This window comes from Elaeis guineensis, chromosome 13, assembly GCF_000442705.2.
Source record: "Elaeis guineensis isolate ETL-2024a chromosome 13, EG11, whole genome shotgun sequence".
Lineage (NCBI taxonomy): Eukaryota > Viridiplantae > Streptophyta > Magnoliopsida > Arecales > Arecaceae > Elaeis > Elaeis guineensis.
The window spans coordinates 8,182,116-8,207,890 of NC_026005.2; the positions used below are offsets into that span (position 1 = coordinate 8,182,116).

At 37.6% G+C, this 25,775-nt stretch overlaps 1 protein-coding gene across 9 annotated transcripts; it reads right to left on the bottom strand.

Annotated features, from left to right (window-relative positions):
• Window positions 1–12,742: 12,742 nt before the first annotated feature.
• LOC105033017 (uncharacterized) lies at window positions 12,743–25,775 on the bottom strand. 9 transcript variants are annotated; one of them, XR_012136211.1, is made up of 5 exons: window positions 24,158–25,775; window positions 23,147–23,267; window positions 13,585–14,289; window positions 13,440–13,496; window positions 12,743–13,168 (listed from the first exon to the last, which is right to left on the bottom strand). XR_012136211.1 is itself a non-coding variant. In XM_010907643.4 (2 exons), the coding sequence occupies exon 1, from the start codon at window positions 25,662–25,664 to the stop codon at window positions 24,159–24,161; it is 1,506 nt and encodes a 501-aa protein (XP_010905945.1). In that variant the 5' UTR covers window positions 25,665–25,774; the 3' UTR covers window positions 23,742–24,007; window position 24,158. The 9 variants fall into 9 exon arrangements, 1 of the variants encoding a protein (XP_010905945.1); XR_012136208.1 differs by having other exon boundaries at window positions 12,743–13,304; XR_012136209.1 differs by having other exon boundaries at window positions 12,743–13,781; window positions 13,919–14,289.

Below are 25,775 nucleotides of genomic sequence, written 5' to 3' on the forward strand. Positions count from 1 at the left end.
TCATAAATAATGTAATATCAATAGAGTTTATATCGATTCTTGATCTGGGTTAGTAAAATATGCTAGGGTTTTGACAATTCTATCTAAAAGTGGCAAGATTATTGTGTATGTTAAATCTTTTTATATGCTTCTTTATAATTTTTATCTCTTTTTTTATAATTTTTATTTTTTTTATGTATGTTAAATATTTTATGAAAAATAATGTATATGAGAAATATCAAAAATAAAATATACAACTCAACAAAAATAAACTTTCTCAATTCACCGTGGTTATCTAGATTATTTAGAAAAAAAAAATAGATTATTAGCTAAGGCCACTACCATAACAAATGAAGCAGCTGAATATGAACTCCATTCTAGCAAAATATAACAGTTTTAACTTGACAAGCTCTTAAAAATATGTAATTAATTTGATTATGGAGCTCAATGTAAACCTTTGGCAATATTTGGCCTAAAACTAGCCCAACAAGAAGTAAATCAGCATCATCAAAAGAATACAATGTTGTGGGGAAAAAAAAAAAATTTTTGATTCTTCAGTTTAGCAACCTGAAAACCTATGGTACATAACTTTTAATCCTTCTTTGAGAACTAGACTCATGCCTTGATATTTTGTATTCTAGGTAAAGTTGGGAACTTGGATGTTGAAGCCCTATAATGTTTTACCTTTTTTTTGCTATCCCATGCCCAAAATTTCCTGATGCTTTATGACACAGTCCAAATCGATTTCCACTAAAGCAGAGAATGAGATCCATTAAGCGTATGACCAGGGGGGGCATAATTGAAATCGCATCAATACTGCAAAATACATCAGCAAATAGGGATTCCAATATTATACTAAGAGTTGTGAAAAAATAAATAAAACTTCAAAACAAATTGTTTGCACAAAACTTGAAACTTGAATGTTCTTCATCCAAAAATTCAAAGAATAACATATATGATCTAGTTTGTACAAGGAGTTTTAAAGCAAGATTGATTGTCTTTGATATTGCTTATGTGCAATGGCTAACATGAGTCAAAAACAAGGAAGGAGAATGTGGAAGTGATATAAATGATGCTTGTCAACATAAAAATGAGATTTGAAGTGTATCATTGAGTCATCATAATAACAATTAATTATTTTAAATATTTATCTTTTGAGATAGAAAAACGAAGGAAAAAAATTAGAGGAATGGTAAAAAAGTTATTATACCTATTATAGCAATCCATATATATATAATTCTTTAGTAGCATTTAACCAAAATAATCTGCAAAAGAAATTAAAAATTGAAGCATTGATTGACTCTAGTACCTTATTTGATTTTTGATTTTATAAAAAATATGATCAAACAATGATATTGATTATATTTACTTGCTCAAGGTAAAATATTTTTATTTACTAGGTTTATATAACATGGTGCACAAACTTTCTCACATTTATAAAGTATTCAATGATAACATGTAATAAACATGAAAACGCAAATATCATGCCTGAAAAAGAGTTGGGTAAGAGGAGCATGATATTCTTCAAATGTAATCATCAAGTGGCTTTGAGTTCAAATTTGTTATATATCACTTAGTTGCTTAATTAACCCAATTATCCTTTCAATAAATTTACCAAATTCACCATGTCATAAATGATGTTATATAAATATAGTTCATGTTGATTCTTGATGTGGTTGGTAAAATATGCTAGGGTTTTGAGAATTCTATCTAAAAGCAGTAAGGGTATTATGTATGTTAAATCTTTCTACATGGGTCCTTATAATTTTTATTTTCTTTTTATATACATTTGGTCAACAAACTCTATGTAAATATTTTATGAAAAATAATGCAGAAAATAGTTAAAAATAAAGTCTACAACTCAACAAAAATAAACTTTTTTCATTTCATCGGTGGTTATCTAGATTACTTAGAAAAAAAAAATGTAGATTATGAACTAAGATTGCAACTATAATAAATGAAGTCGCTGACTATGAGCTCCATCCTGGCAAATATTTAATTAAGCAAAAATTTGATTTTGGAGTTGAATGTGAACCTTTGGCCATGAGTTGTTTCTTAGAATAGTATTTTTTTAAAACTTTTTTTCTGGTTTGATGTCCGTTTTAACTTATTTCTAGAAATGGGTTCAGTTTAAGAAATGTCATTTTAAATGATATTTTTAAGAGTAAAAACATCATTCAACATGATGTTTTTAATGCCAACTCAACTGTCTCGATAACCCACATGAAAATTTTTTTTTAAATAATATAAGCTAAAAACGTCATTCAAAATGATGAATGGTGCTTTTAAAAGTACCATTTCGAATGGTATTTCTAAAAGCACCATCTCAAATGGCGCTTTTATGGCATACCACCCGGCACATCACTCGAATGGCATGCATTATAAGGCTTTCCAGGTATTTAAAATGAAACAAATATCCACAAAAGAATCCCTCGAAGAAATTAGGTCAAAGACTTCAAAGGAGAATTTTCAATTTTCAAACCTAGTGGAGTCGACCCCTATACTGAATCGAACTGAAAAGAGCAAGTTTTTAAATTTCAAATAGATCAAAAGTCGACTCCAAGAGCAAGGAGTCGATCCCAACATACTGAAGTGGAGCTGGCACGCAGAGAGGATGCCCCATGGGATGACTCCTGTGCCAGGGGATGACCCATAGGTTGATTCCTACTGAGCAACAGGCGCAAACAAAGAACTGTTTGTTTAAGACCCCTGAAGAATTAGAGTCAACTCCAAAGGAAATGGAGTCAACCCTAGAGGAATTCGAGTTGACCCCAGAGGAATTAAAGTCGACTCCAAAGCAAGATTAAGGGATTAGAAAGAGAAAATCAGTTTGAATTAATTAAAAGCTTCATTACACATCCTTTGAGAAGAAAGAGAAAGGAATCGAACACTAAATTTAAAAGGCCATCAAGAATTATTTTTTCTTTTCTTATTTTGCAAAATTAGATTAAATAAATTATAAGAATAATGGAATCTGAACTCTGCTTTCAATTGGTGATTCAAACCAAGTATGAGATTTCACTATGCCCCTTATAACCATATGTTAAAGATTTTGATAAAATTTTGGCCAAATTTCAACAGCACCTCTCCTGTAAATAAGACAACCAAAATCATAGCAAAATATCTATCATGGCACATCCATATTTTTTTTCTTATAAATAAGATATGTTCAACATTCACAAGATATACAAAGTGACAATTATGCTATCTCAGCCAGGTAGCAGACATAGAAAAATACAAATATATACAATAAAGCTAGTTAATTACATAAATATGTCTACTCAAACAACTGACCAAAGTAAACTATGACAATACAATCTATGCACTATAAGATCGTGCTCCCCCTTTGGTCGCTTTGACCTTCTTTGAGGTCATCAAAGACTGTTGGGAGTCCCTCTGAATCACTTACGATACACCCTCTCCTACATCAACAGTAGAATCTATCACATCAATGTCAATGTAAACTAAACCTCGCTCTCGCCCTCGCCCTCATCCTCGATCCCAACCTCTACACAGAAGAGGCCTACCCTCTGCTACAGCAAAACTAACATCTAGCTTTGGATCATCATGATGCTCATGTATATGTGACAATATGTGATTCGATGTCATTGTTGAAGATGCCAAAGATGGATCAAACTGGCCCAATAATGAAACACTATCTATTTACTCAGTGAAAGATGGCATTGATGATGATGGACGATCCCAACTGCTCGTATTATGCTGCATCTCAGAGATATGTGGTGAGCCCTCATGCTGCATCTCTGAAAGATATGGTGATGCCATTGGAATATATAGTGGTGCTATAGGTGATCTAGTATGATAAACAAAGATGTGGTCAACTTATCCAATATGTTGATATGTATGTTTGATAGTGTTATTCAATTGATCCAGTATGACCAATCACTCTGACTCATCACTAGCAGCAATGGCATAGTGCGTGAAAATTGCTATCTAGTCCAAATGCTCTATCTGCATAAATCATACAATATAGTTAATAATTGAGAGTAATATGCAAACTTGATGAATTAAAATTTAATATGACATTGACATAAGGCATAATTTTTATGATCATATCAAAATGCATACCGTGAAACTTTCATCCTCATATCCTAAAACTGCATACCGAGGTTGCCCAATGATCTATACTATAATGCTAAAAAATCAAGCCATATAATCCTCAATATATGGATGGCCTCCCAATATGTGATCACCATGAACATATGATCTTGTCGTATATTCCAAATGGTGATATACTCAATATGTTTGATATGCTAATCAATATGGGCTCTTTCTCATCGATCAATATGATGAAGTTGCTGGCTGATATCAAACTACTCTAGTATGTCCTAAATCCAGCCAAATTGACACAGCACATGATCTAAAAGGTACCACTCCACCACATCAAAGTAAATAAAGGGCACTCTAGTAAGCTATATATCATATCCCTCTATACACATCTGTGGTAGTATGGATAATATCTTATCTGTGTATGGCTCCCACAAAACTTGATAGAGTTAAAAATAAAGTCTGATTAGTAAGCATATTTTTTAGTAAATTATGAATGCTATAAAAGAATATTTGCATGTTACTCGAAATTATCTATTTACGTATATCAAGCAATGTATCCAGCTGGCATCTATAAACCCATGCCACCTTCGTTGATACGCGGTGAACGTTGAATGCAACGTTCCATCTATTTAAAAAATAAGTGATAGTGTGCTCAAATTAATTGAATTAAAAGCACACATTATCAAGTATAGACCAATAGTTTTATACCTATATCCTCAAGGTGCATCTAGTCTAAATGGAACATTGGGATCTTGCTACACCGATGGCATCTCAAGCAACTGTCTCCATAATAGGCTAATAGTTGGTATCCTCTCCCATATCTAAATCTGTCAATTTCAAATAAATCATACATAATATGCCCCAAGGATCCTATAAAAAAATTAAGAATTTTATATCACATACTTACAATAATACAAAATAATCATCAATCTCTAACTGATTATGGTAAGAACCCCGACACATAGCTCTATAAAGACAAGCTAGGACTGTACTGACCTAACTAGCCTATGAGCGAAGTCTAAATCCTCCAATAGTGGTAAAAACATCAACTTCACCTTGCTAGATAAAGTATCAGGTAAAAGGGTATCCCCTAGCAACCGCGGTACCTGACCCCTGACATACTGTTGCACCATCTCTTTTGGTGTATCATCTTCAATATCCAAATATCAATAGTGATGATCCAAACACTCTATCCTTAGATGTAAATGATCGAACAACTGGGCCTTGGGCTCAAACCCTAATAATTGGATGCATATAGCCTGCCATTCTGGAATGCTATGTATGGGATCAGCTCCTGTAACTGCATCACCATCTACTTCTCCCACAATATGCACTCTCAAATTATAGAGAAACCAACTCCAGCCGGCAACTGTTTTCTCATCAACAATGGCATATGTGAGTGAAAATATTTCATTTTCTCCAATAGTACCCGTGGCAATAAGTATTTTATCTTTATACTTTTCATAGAGGTGAGTGCCATCGATGCTGATAACAAGACGACAATACTGAAATCCCTCAACAGATAGCCTAAAAGACTAAAAGATATAGTTAAGATGTCTCATGTCAGAAGCACATGTATTATAAAAATTTCAGTGTACAATGGTATCGTGGCTTACATTTTGGAGGGCTGCCATGTAATAAGGCAACTTCATATAAGAGGTACCCACTCTCTATAGATATCAACCAAGGCCTTTTATTTTTCATACCATGCCTTTTTGTATGAGATAGTGTCGTGAAATTGCTCTAAAATACTTGCAATAATAGCTTCAATATTGACATTGGGGTCTTTCTTCATAATATGTCGAACCACAATAACAATGAGTTTTGAATAACATGCTTGTTGTCTCGACTTAGATCTTCATATAAACAAGTATGAGAACCCTCATATCTATTGACAATCCAAAAATCCTCTTTCTTCAACAATGAAGCACGTAACCTCTACTTGCATTCATTTTCACTGCCATATGATACACACTGGATTGACCAAGATTTTAGTTTGAACTCAACTACAATATATGTCCGATGCGTCTTTATATGATATAGATCAACAACTCTCTTCAGCTCCTCTTTACTTAGAAAGGTCATACCTTTTGAAAATTTATTCATTTCCGAATTTCAAAACAAGTAGCCATCCTGCAAGCATCGACTAGTAGCCATTTTACTACCACTAGGTATATCCAGATTAGTAAAAAATTATGGTGGTTCATGCAGTCGTTCAGGTTGGTGTTCCTGATAGTTAACAGATGGCACAACTATATCATCTTGATCTTTATCCTAATGCATATCATCATCAGGCCAATACTCATCTCCATGATCTTCATCTAACTCAATACCTTGGTTATAATGATTGCCCATTCATGTCTTGTGTTAATCTCATCAGTTTATCCCATATATATAGATTCATTGATAATAGAACCTATCATCATAGGACTTGTCAAAATTGGACTTCTCATCATAAGACTTGTCATAATTGGACTTCTCATCATAGGACTCCTCTCCTCAACATTCCTCCAAGGATCATAGCACAGTGGCACTGTGCTAGGGCAGCTGGACCCAGAGCATTTGCAATGTCGGGGTGGATAACTTCTTCTTTCTCAATATATAACTCCAAATACTTGTATTCAGAATTTTTAATAGAAAATGAAAGTATCTCTTCCACATCTTCATCATCCTCAACTAACGTCGTAGCATACCTAATCTCCATCGACGGTCCAAAAATAACAAGGTAGTGCCATTTCAATTTTAAACTAAATTAGCCTCTATCTATTTTCATGAAATTGTATAATTTCTCTAACAAATTATTATAAATTATTGTCAAACTCAATCTGATTGAAGAAGTAGGATACGCACTATATTCTGCTCCATCGGCACCACTCTGTATTGTACCGTTATAATATAATAGCACACGAATGCGTGTTGTAGCCATCAACTTAACAAATAACAATCAACAAAAACATATCAATATAAAGCAAAAGGAGGCAAACACAGAAGAGAATGAAATGAATTGGTCTGTTTTAACAAGATATTGCTAACAGTGACATTTCTCATTTTGGATTGAAATGAACTGGTTTGCTCTAACTAGAATGATATAGTTCTAACTATATATTTGGAATTACTCATATATTATAAGGGCAGAAACTTCACAGATGACATGTGTTTAGCTTGATTTTAGACTTGATCAAGCTTGAATTGATTGTGAATAATCGAGCTTAATTAGTATAATTAGGCTCAAAATTAATTTATTGGTCACTGATTACGGGTGACCGATGGTAATGGGGCGTTCATTGTTCTGATTCAAGGTTGGGAAGATAGAGAGAGTGAGTGAAAAAAAAATCCTAGTAGTGACCGACAGCAACGATCGGTGATAGCGACAGAGGGCAGGGGGGATGATAAGCAGTAATGATCGACGATAATGGGACATTCGATGTTCTGATTCAAGGTCGAGCAGATAGAGAGAACGAGAGAAAGAGTGAAAAAAAAAAATCTTAGTGGTGATCGATGGTAATGACCAGGGGTAGGGGGCCATGACTGGCGACAATGGGACGTTCGATGTCTGATCCAAGTAAGGGCAGAGAGAGAACGAGAGAGAGTGAGAGAAAAAGTGAAAAAAAAAAATATCTTGCGGTGACTGGCGGCAAGGACTGGGGGCAAGGGGCAATGACCGACGGTGATGACAGGCAACAATCGGTGGCAAGGACATTGAGATTCAAGATCGCACGGAGGGAGAGAGAGAGAGAGAGAGAGAGAGAGAGAGATCTAAATGGGTTCAAGAATTTATCCCTCTAAAACCGACATTTGAAAAAAGTATCATTAAGAATGGCGCTTTTATAGTTTGACATTTTTAAAAGTATCATTCTGAATGGTGCTTCTATAAATGGCATTTCATTTGATATTTGTGGATATATTTTTTTTAGCAAAAATTCTAACATGGCGATTCAGATCCGATGAATTGGCACTAAAAACATTATTTAAAATAATATTTTTATTTTTAAAAATATTATTTAAAATAATATTTTTTGAACTGATCTCATTCTTAAAAATAAGTTGAGACGGACATCAAACAGGAAGAAGAGTTTAAAAAAAACACTACTCTAAGAAACAACACCTCTGGTCATACTCCGCCTAAAACTAATCCAACAGGCAGTAAAGTTAGCTAGGTGGCAGCTCCAAGTTCAAATTTTATGACCAAAACAGAATTAGGTGCGAATTCATGTTAGACGAGTTCAATGCATTTGATGCTATAAATGTTCTCGCGTAGTTTTGCTTACGTGGAACAAATACATTTGAGATGCGAGAAGGCTTAAACTGTACTGTCACGAGCATTAAAGAATCTGATTAGTGAATGCGCCGATCCATGGTTGAAGTGTCTTGACAACTACGCTAGTTTTCCTGTAAAAGGACATAAGAAATTTTTTGTGCACCATCTGTGGTGTTGAAAATCTAACGTGAAACGTATCATTTTATTCAATTGATCTACGTAATTATTATTTTTTAATATATATTTAATACTTACAGATCGATTTTTTTATTTAAAAATTTTATATAATAAAAATATTTTTATTTTTTAAAAAAAATTATGACATCCTGTGACATAATATGACCCAAAATGCCATAATATGGTCTAAGATATCATATATAAAAGAGACATTTTTGTCTAACCACTTTTCAATGCATATTTAATGCTTGTAGATTAGTTTTTTCATTTGAAAATTTTGAATGATGAAAATATTTCTATTTTTAAAAAAAAATTATGACATTCTGTGCATATTATGATATTCTGCATTATATTATTATATTCTGTAGACAAAAATTATGACTTTATCCGATTGATTTACGTAATTATCATTTTTCAATACATATTTAATACTTACATATCGATTTTTTCATTTAAAAATTTTATATAACGAAAATATCTCTATTTTTAAAAAAAAATTATAACATCCTATGGCATAATATGGTCCAAAATGTCATAATATGGTCTAAGATATCATATATAAAAAAGATATTTTTGTCTAACCACTTTTCAATGCATATTTAATATTTGAAGATCAGTTTTTTCGTTTGAAAATTTTGAATGACGAAAATATTCTTATTTTTTAAAAAAAATTATGACATTCTGTACATATTATGATATTCTGTATTATATTATTATATTTTGTGGACAAAAATTATAACTTTTTGGATGCAAGATGTCATAATATGGATATAAAATGTCATAATTTTTTCAAAGAACAGATATTTTCGTCATACAAAAATTTTAAATGAAAAATTAATATGTAGATATTAAATATATGTTAAAAAATAATAATTACGTGAATTAATTGGATAAGATGATATATTTCGCATTGAATTTTTTATACCGCATATGATGCACAAAGAATTTTGCAAAAGAACATTGTCCATCTCTAAAGCTGGTGAGGTGCGTACTGAACATGATTTCGAGCGGGCCCATTTGAGTAAACATCCAGGCTTGTTCTTCCATCAAGCCTTCGTTCGGATTATTACCATTGCCACAAGTGGCAAGAGATAAGATTCGACTTCAAAAGGCATCGGTCAGCAACTCAACTTCAAATCGAGCTGGGTCTAAGTTTGACTCGGTTAATATTGAGCTTAAGTATAACTTTTCAAATTAAGCTCAAATAGTGATATACTTGGCTCAAAGACTTGCGAGCCTAATAAAATATAATAATATATTTTATTTATATTATATATTATTAATTTAATTTTTTTAAATATAATATTTTATTATATTTTGCTTTAATTATTTTTTTTTTATGATGACCAATCATCAAATTGAAACTTGAGTCTGGCTGTGTTTATATTCAAGTTGGATCGAACCGATCATTTGCTCTTTTTTTTTTTTTTTTTTTCAATTAGGTCGAGCTCGAGATTGAATATTAAAGCCTGATAAAATTCGAGTTGAGTTTCGGGCTCCGGTATTTTAAATCCAGTATCAATTTGATCAAATATAAAGTCAATGCATCGATTTGCTTTTATTGCTCTTCATTTGAGAGAAAAAATCCTTGATTTATTTGTCTCGATGTATCCAATGAAAAAGTTCCTTTCCTTGCGGGATGTGATGCATCGACCAACACTCATAAATGACAACAAAATTGCCTGTGGAAGGCACCCGACATAGATGACAGCAACAGTTGCTGTGAATGGCATTGCCGCAATCCAACTTCCATAAACAGATGATGGTCAAAGCACCGGACAGAAAATCACATGGTGTGAGCATCCATGGAACCATCACAATACTCTGTTTTAATTAAACAGTCAGAGGAGCTATTTGGACTAATGCTGTTGTTCTACGGATGTCCTTCCGAGCCATATTATTTTCTAATCTTTTTGATTGTACTCATAGCAGAATGGTACGAGTGCTCCGCCCTATCAAAAAAAAAAAAAGGAAAAAGAAAAGATGATAGTCGATGGGCTATAGCTGACCTATGCTCAGGCTTGGGGCCAAATTAATCCAAAATAGATTTGGGCATAAGATTCTTAGGCTATGATGTCTCATAGCCTATTTTATTAGCCCAGTCCAGTCCTAAGCAATCGAACACCATGGGCTCAAGCCCGTTAACTTAATTCCAAGTTCCTGTTTTAGAGCGGATCGGCTGGGGAAGGGGAACCCAGAGAAGAAGAGAGATGCTGGAAAGGGTTATTAGTGGATCCGCAGGATTGGGAAAAAAAAAAAACATACCTTCAAACGCAAGTTACAGCCCGATGCAATATGCTCAATGCTACTTCCTATCAAGCCTTGGCATAGCACGTTGTATTCTCGAGCCAAGTTACGGCTGAGAACATGGATGGGCAACAACAAGGCAAATGATAAGAAATAGTCATTTCTTCACCACCTTTTATCTCTCAATGCTTCTTGCCATCTAATCCCTAAATCCATTCATATGAAGAGATTCCCATAGCAACAAAAACCTCAATAAAGGCCTGTTTGGAAACCCCATGTTGGATTCGAGAGGATCACAAAGGGGAAGGGAAGCACGGAGAAGAAAGAGAGTGTGTGGAGAGAGAGCCCAAGATATGATCTCTGAAGTTACTAATTGCCAAATTGAATGACATTCTACTGCACCTACTCTGAACCTTCTTTCAAAGCTCTTTTTTTCTTAAATTGTTTGATTCTTCTGGTTTGTATTCATTTATCTACTCATGAAATGGATCTATGGGGCAACGCGTATTTCTCCTCAAAAGAATTTGGTTGTTTTGCGGATAAGTGAGATTTCTGGACTGACAATTTTTTTTTTATGAAATCACCAACCATCTGATTACAACTTCTCAAGGAAGTTCCCTTCATGCTAGGGTCTTAATTCCTTTGCAACCTAAGACCTCACCTCAATGCCACTCAAATATTTATGACGATGCTGTAAATGTTGAAAAGTATATTACGGGAGCAATGGCAGGGCAAAAGGATCTAGCAAAAGCAAGGGCAAGGCTGTCATTTCAGTATAATCAAAGTTGTGGCTGCGAAGGCGACAGGATTTAAAATGAAATGGATCCAAGGAACAAAAGGAGTGCTAAGAAAGTAGAGCTGCTACTCCAACCCACAAACCTGGTACTTGACCTCTACTTGACCAACCCCAATCAAGTGTAGACACCCCACAGCTATGTTAGGGCGAACAATCTTCTTATGTAGTTAATTCCCATCTTTCTCAAAAGGAATTCTGATTTTTCAAAACTTCTATTTTAAAATAAAAATATTTAGGTTCTCTGTCCTCTTGTTCTAGTAATACAGGATACTGTAATGGCTGAGTCCATGGAGTTGCATTGAGCTGAAATTACATCATTTGGTTGGTCCAATACAGAAATGAAACTTCTATTGCCTTTTATCTCAGAGGTACACACTAGAAGAGAGAGAATCATTTTATTTTAGACTAGAATGCAAATTGTGAACTTGGACCTACCCTCATGGTTGCACCCCACTGCTTAGCCATTAGATGTTCAAGTTTTTATTCTTCGATGATGCATCTTCGAAAATCAAGACTTCAGTAACCACAATGCAAGTGAAACAAATGTCCACTTATTTTTTCCCTATATAAGAGCAAATCATCCTTTCATACAATGCAAGCACATGTGATTTTATAAAATATAGTTTGACCCATGGAAGGCACATGAAAGATACTATGAATAGTTATGATCTTCCACTCTGAGTTTATTAAAATTCAATGAAATGTATCCACAACCTAGAGAGATGCCCTTTTCTTGTATCTTTCCCCTCAAATAACAGCCGAAGTAGATAGGGTATATTAAAATTTAAATGGGAGTGCTTTTAGTAGTGTAAAGATTAATGACCAGGTATATAATAGAGGCCAACATCAAAACCAAGATTTGATCAAGCTCAGCTTAAAATTTCGTTCAAGCCAAATTCTAAGATCAAGCTTGAATTGTTCATTATTTGATCAAAGTCTTAATTTGAACTTACTTCTAGACCAAACCAAACTCCATCCTAATTGATCAAGTTGATAATCTCAAGTGAAGTTGAAATCAAGTAACTGATTCAAGTAATTAACACAATGTATTAATCAAACACAAAATATAGAAAATATTAAATAAATTACCTTATAATATTCTATTTGTGTAAAGTTTTAAGCCGATAATTTAGGTTCAAACTTGATTCAACTAAATTCCACGTAAGCCAAGCTAGATTTCTCATATTAATGGACAGCCACACCAAGTACAAACGACCTTATGATATGAAACCCAATGAATATTAGCATAAATTTAATCATAGCAGCATGCCCACAAAAGAATGAACAGTGGCATAAATGACAAGAACCACGTGTCCATATGCACCATTATCCATGCAAAGTAAAATTGCATGGAAAACAGACAATTTATTAAGGTGCTTACAAGCTGCCTGGTTGTCCCGAGCACCACCATCTGTAAAACAAAAACAAGAATTGTAACCGCGCGTATAACCTGCCTGGTTACATGCTACGTGGCATACTCTTGGTTTCTCTCTTCGCAGTGATGTTTTCTGATGATTAGTGAGTAGCTGAATTCAGTTCTCTTATTAGACAATAAAAAATAGCGCGGAATCACATTTATCAGCCAAATGGAATTTAGTGGTTGATTCTGTTGTAGTTAAGCACAGGGATCATGATACACGTGCCTGCAGTTCAGCAGACATCTTTCTCAGTGGCAACACAATTGGCTGCTAGACAAAGATTACAATATACAGCAGTAAGGAAAGAAAGAACTGTCAGCTGAAATTATGTGAGAATGCTACGGGTACGACAAGACATTTCCTGTTGAAAAATACGAACCATAACACAGGATAAGAAGAAGATACCAGATTCAACGACATGTTTATCACTCAAACCATCCGATGTGCAATGTAAGATAGGCCCATCAGTTAGTGATGTAAGAAATAGAGGACCTACCAGGTCATTCTTTTGGGAAGTGTGACAGAGGTGTTGCCGCCCATAGCGCCTGACAGACTGGAATTCATGGTAGAAAATGTATTGGGAATTATTATAGTTTTTTCTCTTTTATTATAGGAATTATAATAACATCCATATATACTACCTCAGAATCACCATTCAGATGGTCCAGCTTTTTTTTTTTTTGCCTATTTTTCCACTTTTCTCGTTGTGGCCTGGAAGCATCAAGCAGTCTCTCCAAAAATTCAAGATTGCCTCATTTCCGATATTTAACGGCCGCATCTGAGACCTCCACTCGGTCCGCGTTGGAATAAAAGTGGCCCTCAACCACATATATACAATCTAGTTGAAACAGAAGAGATGAATAGTCATAATTCAACAAGAATTAATTTCGAATAGCAATATGCACGTAAAAAAGCTTGAATGAAATCCAAAAATGAGAGCATGATCAAATATGAGCATGCGAAGGGGAACAGTACTAGCAAAAGATGCAGAACATAAAATAGAAGGTTGCTGCAGCTGCAAGTCTCATGCCAAGTTCCTTAAGACATGAGTGCGATCCCACCCTATTACGTATGTCCAATCTTCTTCGGTCTTCCCCTTCTCCATGTACCTATTGTTCTCAAAACATTCCGATTAGAATTTTGCTAACTCTTTGCATGGCATCACCTTTTAGTTTCCCGTACCAACAGTTAACTTCTAACAGAAACATCCCTGTCATTACTTCACCTTCATCAAATAACTACTGCCTCCTTTCACTGGTAATTCTAATAGCCAGAAGCTCAGTTTGTTATCCTTGTAAGGGTATGACTGCAATAAATAACATGGGCTCATAGTCGCACTAAGATATCTGCACAAATTAGCATGAAGCATGTAACTACTATACACAAAAACAGCTCAAAGCAACCAACAATGATAACATTCTACAAAGAGTGGGGGGAAACGAATTGATTACTTAAGCTATAATATAACTCCTCATATTATAGTTTCTGCTGTGATGATGTGAATCACTTCATGGAAGTATTTATGAGCTTATAATATTAGAGCAAACAACATCAACAGGGCAAAAGCTTAAAAATAGAGAATGGGCCTTGGTTGCAGATCAAAGGCTTGGAATAAATGTCAGTATTGATAGCTCCCTGGGAATGTGAACAAAATGTAGCATGTTGATGTTCCAAGGAGCACCTAGCAGGTCCAAGGTGATAGCTGCCCCTTGTCCTTGAACCATCATCTCTCACCTTTTCTGTGCCCATGATATTCTAGATAATGCCCTCAAGAACTGAAAATTACTTAACACATGCTTATTAGCTTCCATGTGGATACAACTTGGCTAGACTGATCCATTTTTCTTAGGATCCCTGTGGGAGCACCTCTTCCATATTCAAGCTGGTTCCAAATATGGAAGCATCTATATGTGAAATCTAGTACCAAAAAAATGAGACACAGATAACCTTGATCATTGAAGAAAAGATACCATTCCTTTGGTGGCAAAAGTAGCTCTTTTTACTAACCTTATTCAAGAAGACTTCAATAGTAGAAGCCAATGTGGATATCATACAAGACAAGTGCCCCAGGTAAGACAGTAAAAAAATCTAGGGTGCACTTCAGCAACAACACTGTCTGCCCTCAAACCTGATTATGTCCAACTCAAGCATGCCATTTTGTGTCTGGTTCATATCAAGTTGGTGGACCGAATAGAGGATTCCTACCCTTGAAAAGAAGCTTTCATGCTTTGATCTCATGACACAAAACTTAGGGAAAACTATATTGATTGATAAGAAATAGGATGATGAACAAAGTCAGAATATCTTTGAAGTACTTATCTATTTCCTAATATTATCAAAAGGAGAACAAATTTTGGTCCGACAGAGAAAAGTTAAAGCAGATAAAGTCATGTGCTGACCACCTGATCATTATCAAGCTCCTAAATTGACTTTCTAGATCTTAAGAGGTTCAAACATATAAACAAGGTTTAGCACCAGATACATATGATGTATGAGGAGGTTGTGATACGTCCTAAGGTTTCTAGAACAGTAGAATCCTACTTTTTGTTTTGAATAATTTATTATTGCAGAAGTCGGATTATAAGCAGGGTACAAATGGCTTAGGTCAAAAACCTCATGACCCAAACACAAATCTAATAGCAAGCAAATTGAAAAAAATAGAACAGAACAAACCCATTCATATCATATGTAGATGCACCCTACCAATCACCTCATAAATTAATTAAAATTAAATGAAATAGGATAAGGTCAGAGATCATAGAATGGCATTAGCATTACTACTGTCGCAGCCAGTACCACCATAGCCATAGTTGATCCTGTAGCTGCTGCCTTGGTGCAATCCCCATCAAAGGACAATGCAGAGTTACTGATGGGTGGGAGGTAGGCACAAGGCCGCAGCTTGAAAGTAGACTGCTATGAGATTTGGTTATAGGGAGGGAAGTTAGTTGAGGTGGTGGCACAATCAGCAGTAGAAGAGATGAGACAGAGGGAGAGGAAAACCAGTGGGAAGAGGGTTCTAGGTTCCAAGGGGAAGAACACGAGAGAGGTCTAGAGGAGAGAGCTTTTATAAACAAGGGTTTGAGAGGCAGAAAGAGGGAGGAGAGTGGGTAATCGCATAACAAGACAGAGAATCAAGGGAGGTAGTGTTTGCAGTTTGAACCCGGCAGGGGAAGGCCAACCGAGAGCACATGCTTCTGCCATGTTTCATGACATTTTAAATTCTAATTCATGAGTCATGACTTACATCTCATATTTTGAACTTTTGTGTCCTGAACAAGAGGGAGGGGGGGTGGAGGCCAACCGAGAGCACATGCTTCTGCCATGTTTGAGGAAGTTTTAAATTCTAATTCATGACTTACATTTCATATTTTGAACTTTTGTGTCCTGAACAAATCCCCAAGTCTTCTGTAAGTCAATTCCCCCAACCCAACCTTAATGGCTCAAAGGGTATGCATGGTAAACCCAAACCAACCTAATTACACTTGGGCAAATTTTAATTAACCTGACAGTCACCCCAAACCAATCCAACTCAGTAATGTCAGGTGAGTTCCAGCAGGATGGCAAATTTAGGTCACAGATAGTCACCCATTTTTTGTAATTTAATTGGACATCAACTAAATATTTGACAATATGTAGTCCCATATTGACAGTAAGATAAACCCAACAATTAAAGTGTTTACAGTTAAATATTAATCAAAAAACAATTCTAGTGCTTACAGTAAGATCAACTCAACAATTAAAGTGCTTACGGTTAAATATTAATCAAACAACCAATACCTAAGCAATAGAAATTGTTAATTATGAAAATATAATATTTCAACAGATAATTATGGATAGAAAATATAAATGACAAGGTGTAACCAAGATAAAAATGAATCCTAGGCTAAAGGAAATGCAGCCGTAAATAAAGCATTAAAAAAAAAAAAGAAAAAGAAAACAACTGTTATCGAATCAGAAACCAAAGGCAAAAGTGCACTTATGTTGATTGGATGTAGAACAATGAAACTAAAGGATGCAATGATTTGAGTATGTGGGAAAGAAAGAAAATTAGAAGAAAACCAAATATGATAAATCTATCACTTGAGCTTGCTTGGCAAAATCCTATTAGATCTAGCAACATAGGTGAGAGTGTGCAAAGGGGTGGAGGAAGGAAGAGAGCAGGTGAAGGGGGAGTGAAATCATTGGGGTCATGGGCCTGATCCTAGCAAACACTTAAGAGGCCTTTTTTTGATCCGATGGAATTTGGGCCCTATAATCCATACCCTCTCTCTTTCTCGCTCCCCCCCACACCAACCCCCCTCTCCCGCATGGGACTTCCCAAATAGGCCCTAAAAAGTCTAAGAGAGATTCTATGCCTCGAAAGAAATGATGAACCTTCATATTATCTCAACCTTTGGATCAACACCTACTCCAAATAGGAAGGGAGGAGAAAGAGAATCGTACAAAGTGAGCCATGCGTCATGTGTCTTCTGTGAGAGACATCATGCATCTTCTCGCAGGCACAAAGCGAGCCATCTTGGAGCATCAATCAACAACAACCATGTCTAAATCCTTTTTATATTGAGTCCTAGGTAAGCCAATAACAAAATCCATGCTCACAACCTGTAGTGGCAAGTAGAGTCCAACATTCTATTCTCCTTGTTTAGCAATGTGGCAAACTCGACACCTTTCAATTATGACGCATTACATCCCTTTCCATCCTTGGCTGGAAGAAATTTTCCTTGATAAGCGTCACCATCTTATCTCGTCCGAAGTGTCCAGCAAGTCCACCATATGGGCTTCAAAGATAATAGCCTGTCGAAACGAATATTGAGGTATGCACAGCTGTCTACCATTTAAAAAAAATTTCTTTTGATGATGAAATTGCTAATATGGACCCTCAGCACTAAGCCTCCAAGCTTTCCCAAAATCTGGATCTTTCTCGTACAATTTTTTAACAACTTCAAATCCGACAACTCCTAGCTGCATAGTGGAAAAAAGTGCATATCATCAACTCAAAGCATCCGCTACTTGATTGTGGTATCTAATTTATTCTTGAGAAGGAAAAGGTTGAAGGAACTCGCTCCAAATAGCATGTGGTGTCTAAGTTTATGTTCGAAATTGAGATGCTTGCACGCCTCATGGTCGCAGTAAAGAATAAACTCCTTGTGTAGTAGATAATGACTCCAACGATCCAAATCATGTATAGTAACATACAATTTCTTGCATAAGTTGAGTGCTTGAACTTGGCGCCATTCAACTTCTCACTGAAGAAAACAATAGAGCGGCCTTCTTGGCTGAGGACAGCACCAATACCAACACTAAAAGCATCATAATCAACTTCGAAGACTGTCAAAATTTGGAAATGCTAACACCAAAGCTTTAGGAATCCTCTTCTTCAATTCTTCGAAGCTCCATTGTGCTTTGTCAATCCACCAAAACTGATCTCCCTTCTTGTACTCAACCATTGGCACAACAATAAAACTAAAATTCTTGGTAAATAACTAATAAAAATAAGCTATGCCATGAAAACTTATCACCTCATGCAATGTCTTAAGCATGGGCCAGCTAATGATGGCGTTGACTTTGCTAAGATAAATTCAATACCTTAGTTTGATGCAACAAATCTAAGGAATACCAACTTGTCAATGAGGAATTGACACTTCTTCAAGTTGGCAAAAAACTTTTGCTCTCTTAAGGCCTGGAACACTTGTCAAAGATGCATCAAGTGCTCTTCCTTCCCCTTCTTATGGACAAGGATATCATCAAAATAAATGACGACAAGTGTCCCAATGAACAGCCTTAAGACTTGATTCATGAGAAGTACAAAAATACTAAGTATTGGAAAGACCAAGAAGCATGATCATCCACCTATACAGGCCCTCTTGGGTCTTCAAGCCAGTCTTCACTCATCACTTAGGCGTAGTTGAATCTAATGATAGCCACTTCGAAGATTGATCTTAGAGAAAATAATGAAGCCCTAAAGTTGATCGAGCAAATCATCAAGTCAAAGGAATGAAAGCAAGCACTTGATTGTGATCTTATTAACAACTTGACCATCGATGCACATACGCCATAACCCATTCTTCTTAGGTACTAGCAATGCTGGCACAGCACACAAACTAACGCTTTCCTTGACTAGCCCTTTATCCATAAGCTCTTTCAATTGACACTAAAGTTCTTCATGTTCCTCGGGACTCACATGGTAAGTAGCCATATTGAGGATGATCGGACCATGTACAAGGTCGATGTAGTGTTCAATGTTGTGTGTAGGAGGCAATCCGACTAAGATCTCATCAAACACAACATCAGCAAACTCTTCGAGAAGTGGTTTGATTGCCCTAAGAAACTTCGTGGACTCCTTATTTTCTTCTAGCACAATCAAGGCACACACAATAGTAGACTTCTTACATGCCTTGAGGAGTTTAGACTTGGAGGCGAATATGTTGGCCTTCGATGGGGGCTTGGGGTGATGATACATCTTCAAGAGTAATAGGATGATCTTCACAACATCCTCCTCAAAGGTACAAGTATTCTTGAAGCCATCATGAATAGCCTCTACAATCAGATTGCTATGGATGTCCTAACAATATATGATAGGTATCCGTAGGAATAACACCACACCATGCCTCATCTTGATATCATTTTCCAATGGAGCATTGGACCAAGCAAAGCTTTATAACCTTTACTTCATTGCCTTTCCGTAGCCACTGCAACTTGTAAGGACATGAGCAATCTCGATAGGCAATTTCAGCTAATCGACCATTAGCGGTGCAACAATGTTCTTATAGCTGCCTCCATCTATAATGACATTGCATACCTTGCCATGCGAGGTGCACTTAGTATGGAAGATGTTGTGGTGCAACGGATCTTCTTCATTAACTACCTTGGTCATATTCAGGCTGCAATGGGTCACCAAGGCTCAAGTTGACTGGCATGCACTAGCTCTTCCTCACTCAAACCTTCCTCGTTCCATTTAATTGATTGATCTTCTTTCTCTTCTTCTGCGCACGATTCTTCTTCCATCAAAAAGATAAACTTTCTATTGAAGCAATCAGCTGCAAATATGTGCAAACCCTTGGCACTTGAAATAGTTATGATGGTTGGATGTGACATTGTCAGAACAACTTGGGTTGTTGACGACGCCCTTGTCCTTCTTTTGAGACAATTGGGAGGAGTTGTTTCTAGAGTGCCCACGTCTTCAACATGGAACTCTCCGACTAGACACTCTATCTTTATATTTTGGAAAGCACGAATTTACTTATTCTTAGATGCTACTTCTCGACCTCTGTTGCCAATCGTATCACGTCGTTCAGCATCTGATAAGGTTGAAATTGCATGACTTGGTCCATTTCATATTTCAATTCTCCAAGATATCATGCTATAATTTGCTCTGTGGGCTCCTTAATATCACATAAAGAGTTGCTCAAATTCCATTCTGTATTCTTCTATAATCACATCACATTGCCGAAGATTGTGAAGTTTAAAGAATTTGTTTTGGTTATAATCTTCAGGAAGGAACTTAAGCGTGAGATCACAACACATCTTGTCCCACATTCCAATATTGCCTTCATGCTCATATCATTGCTTCAATTTTTCCCACCAAATTGATGTGTACTTCTTAAGATTGGTTGCGACTAACTTCACGCATTGATTGTTAGAAATTTCATTAAGCTCGAAGACTTATTCAACATTGTAGAGCCAATCAACGAACTAATCAAATTGCAAGGCATCTTTCAAAGTCGAGGATGTCTATTTTGATAGCAATGTCATGATGGTTGGATGTAATCTTTGTTCATGTTAGTGCTAAGTATCTTCTTCACTCGATGAAGATGCTTTTTTGTTGTAGAATGGATTAAAATCTTCCACTTCTTCATTGGAATGCTTACCTTCATCATCAAAATGCTCTCTATCAGAGTAGTGATTGGAACCCTAGCAATGTTGGCATTCATGTTGCTCTTGCCATTGATGAAGGCGCTGATTTTCTTGTCAAATTTGTTCAAGTTGGCTGCACAATTCATCTAATTTGATGTCTCGCAGATCTTGCTCACGTTAAACAAACTCCCCAACATTGTGGTGCTGGGGCAACATATTGGAACTATACTCGAATACCAATTGATGCTAGGGAGGTGTTGAACTAGGACTAAAAAATCAAAGAAGGATATGTTGGCATGTGGCAAGGTAGAAACCCCACTAAGGCACGTAGACATCAGGGTGGATGGTAGTTGGAAGAGGAGCAAAGGTGGACCACTCTCTACCAAGATCGAAAACACCACCTTGGCAGGCCACTCTAAGGATACAACTCTAACATGCTCACTCGCAAACCCTAGGAATCCACCAAAATAGAGGAGAGAGAGAATAGAAAAAAGGAAAAAATGATTCACATAGGAGAATTCTCACTAATCAATAACTTGCAAAAATCTCTAGTATGATTATAAAAGGAGCCCCAATGAGGGCATTTATAAGTGGGCAAGAGGACTCTTTCCCGTAACCTTTCGATGTAGGATTCCAAGTTCTAGTCTAACTCAAAAAACCCTAACTACTAACTTTCATAATAAAAACAAAAGTTCACAAAAGTCAAAACTAACATCGAATTTTCCTAATTGAGACAAGAAATAACTAAGCATCAAAACTAGTTGTGTCCCAAGAACCATGCGTATAGGACCCGTGACTGCTGGGACCCACAATCTATGTGGCCGAGACTCGTGATCCATGTGATGTCACAACGCATCCTAGGACTAGGAGCTCTGGCATCACAATGGTGATCTATTCTTTAAGCTCATTGAAAATCATTACCAAAAGTCCAAAAAATCCAAGCAAAGACAACTTTGTCCATCACATGGAAATGGTGATGATAGTTTGAGAGAAGGGAAGAAAACAACTAAAGATAAATCTTAAAATCCATGCAACTATAAAAGAGAATAAAACTTAAGAAAAAGTCCTATTTCTGAATAGTTATCAAATTGGAATATTTTCTCAATACCCCATGTGCCAATACCATTCTAAATTTATCTAATCTTTATAACCCATGAATAAAAACAATCTCAATATCAAAATAAACTGTATGAATAAACACAAACTGAATATCAAGCAAAAAATAGATGGAGCACCAATCAACAGCCAGAAGTTACTGTTGTAGGACTTACATACACAATTTGGTTCATCTTCATCCTTGGGCTTAGTCCCATAGGATGCCCCTAATATAAACCCCCAACTTCAACCCCAAAGTGGGGGGATCATGAAAATTAGAGACTCCCAAGAGATCACATTCTAGGATAGTGGAGTTGCAGGAGTTTGAGACAATCATATAAAGTTCAATGCCTTGAAAATGTGGCAAAATAGAAGGGAGTACCAAAATGACATGACAGAAGTGGCAATAAATCATAGAAATAGGAACAATGAAATGGTTTTTTCCACACAAGACGCACAAAAACAGTCATTCTACAGTGCCTCTGTTAGCGCTGATGTGGCATGTATGCAGAATTTAAGATATTAAAAACAATTTTTCACATAATAATGGCTGACCTATAGACAATTGAATGGAGAGAAATTTTCTTCTAGACAAAAGAAATTGCTCAATTTTCAAAACAAGAGGATTACCGAAAAGGTTTGTAGCTCCGTGAAAGGAGCAGCCTGATTTCTGTAAAGAAAAATCTTCAAATGCACTAGAACAGCAAGGCAAACATAAGGGGTGATATACTGAGTTACAAACAGGTTTCTTGACACTTCACACCTTGAATTTTAATTTTTAAAAAAAAACACAAAACTGTACAATTACGGGCTTTTGTTCTGAAACTGATAGAGGGCTTCCTTTTCACCTGGCTGATCCACTTGCAATGAAATGGTCAGCCCTCTAAAACTTTAGACTAATACTAATAATATATAATCACCTAAGATCATCCGGGAAATTAATATATCAAATATCGTTGACAATTTATGCATGATCAACATAACATAAGCAGGTCAAGAAAGCAGATCTAAGACATTAGTATCCATGTGCATGAGAATAGTGCTATTAAACTTGACTTGCTTATTCATGATTCTATTATCTTTATTTGACTCATTTTTCTTAACATGTAGTAAATATGATCTGATGATGGCATGCTAAGAACACGTTTATGTGAAGAGGATTACTAATGATAAATGAACACTTAAAATATAATATGAAAATCAGCTATGCAAACATACATAAAGAAGTAACAAAGTCCAGGAGGCTTCACTTACAGCAAAAGTGATGCAGTGAGAGTATGTCTACAGCATAACATAGTGTTGATGGAACCTCATCTATCAATGGACAAGTTCAGAGATCAAACGATGGAATGTATGCCATGCTGCACAGTTGAACCTATTAATTGTTGCCAAAGTGAAAGACCACCACATGAGAAACAAGTGGACAATAGGGCGAGCACAATTAAAGGCTAAAGCAGAGATTGATTAACAGGTTCTTCAGAAAAAATAACGTCATGGCTTGGACAACCAAAGAACCATACCCAATGCATCTTATATTTATGTTGTGGAAAAAACAGGGGTTTAACCACATTTACATACAAATAAGAGGTCCTCAGATAGCCCTGTTTTAGGAGAAAGCAAGGTTTTCTCATGCCCACAATGATCATAGCCAATAGATGGGTAAGGTTTTCTCATGACCACAATGATCAAAGCCAATAGATGGATATCCTGGTACTGATAACTCAGAAATGTAACACCATTCAAAAACAATTGCATTATTGTATCATCACCACATCACAGAAACGGTATGAACCATTAAGCTCTCATGAAAACGATCTGCTGAAGACCAAAAAATCCAAAACGACATCAATGAGAGAAAGAGTTATTAGCAAAGACAGTATCATCGGTTGCAGATAACCAGCAGAGTCAGTTACAGAGAAGGGAGAAAAAACACAACTAATAGGTTAAAGTCAAAATCCATACATTAATAAAAGACGACAAAACTAAACGAAAATGCAGTTCCTTTTCTGAATAATTGCTGCATCACAAGGCTTTTCCAACACCCCGAGCGCGAACACAGATTCAAAAGCCATCCGATCTTTAAACCACATGAATAATCGCGATCTCGATTTCGAACTAAAAACAGAGGAAACTCCAATTAGCAAGAAAAACTGAGAACATAAGATAAAAAATCAAATGCGGAAAGATCACGGTCATTTCTAAATAATCAAAGAAACATATAGAAAGCTTTTCAGCAGTATAAAAACAGTTGCAAAGATTGCATGCCTTAATGCGGTGCATATCCACCCATGTGCCCGACTGATGGCCTTTGCAGCGGGCCCTGTCCAACAGGCCCCGTCTGATAAGAACCGCCAGTTCCACCAACACCCTGTTGAGACACCGGCTGATTGGCTTGAAATCCCGGAGGACCCTGAAACCCTGGAGGACCTTGAAAACCTGGAGGCCCTTGAAACCCTGGAGGCCCCTGAAACCCAGCATTCTGGTACCCCATGTTCGCCGTTCCAAAACTCTGTACTGGTGCTGTCTGAGAGGCTGCAGAAGGAGGCACGGCCTGCTGGCCTCCGGCACCCAATGCTGCGGCCAAAGCAGGGTTCAGTGATGCAAGCACGGCAGGATTGATAGCGAAAGATCCAGGATTCTGCCCTGCTGCTGCAAGCATTGCGAGCGCTGCAGCATTTGGCGGTACCCCTTGTCCAAAGGCTTGTGTCCCACCGACACCCAGAAGCCCTTGCCCCAAAAGCGCAGCTTGTTGCGCCAAACCCATATCCGGCGTGGTGCCACCATATCCAGACGCATTGAAACCACTCATGCTCGATGGCACATTCGGAGCAGTGGCGGTATTAGACGGGGGGGCCGCCACCGCCGCCCCAGCTGCTGTCTTAGTCTTGCTATCGGTGGCCTTCTGGCAGTAGAGCAGGTGGCCCTCGAAGTTCTTGTTGGGTTCCTCGAGGGCCCTCCGAGCACCCTCCACCGTTTTATAGACGAAGAGAGCGAATCCCTTGGGCTTCCCCGTCTGGCGATCGAAGCCAATAGGGCCCTCCTCGATCTCCCCGTACTTGGAGAAGAAGGCATGGAGGCGGGCGCCGTCGATGTTGGAGTGGACGTTCCCAACGTAGATCTTCCTCGGGAGGTTGTCCTGGAGGGCCACGCTAGGGTTAAGGTTAGGGTTAGGGTTGGAGGAGGCGATGTGGTGATGGGATGGCGGGGGGTGGGAGCTGGCGCCGGGGGGGCCGGTAGAGGCGAGCTGGCAGGCGGTCATGCGGTTGTCGATGAGCTTCTGGGGTTGGAGGAGGGCACGGCGGGCTGAGCGGCGGTGGCGGAAGAGGAGGAAACCGTAGCCCTTAGAGCGGCCGGTGGCCTTGTCGACGACGACGCGGCAGTCCTCGATCTCACCGTAGCGGGTGAAAGCGGCGCGGAGGCCGTCGGAGGTGGTGTCCCACCCCAGGCCATGGACGAAGAGCTTCCGGTGGGCAGGGTCCAGATCGGCGAGTCGGTGGATCTCGGCAAGGGTGGCAGAGTCCATGGCGGCGGCGGAGCGGAGGAGCGAGATCAGCTGCTCCTTCGAGAGGGGCTCCAGGAGCCTTCCGACGTCCTCCTCCTCTTCGTCGGCCTCGTCGTCCTCCACCGCATCCGGAGGCGGTGCCGCCAGCCCACCGCCGGCGGCGGCAGCGGCGGCGGCAGCGGAGGAATCGAGGGATTGGGGATCGACGTCGTGGTTGGGAGCGGAGAGGAGGTCGTCCTCTTGGTCGACCTTGCGCTTCTTGGTGGCCATGGAGGGAGAGGGACGAGGCTTCGGAGGCGTCGTCTTGTCGGGAGAGGGTTTGCTTTAGGGTTTTAGAATGTGTGCCACCGGGCGTCTGATAAAATGAGAGTGAGAGGCTCT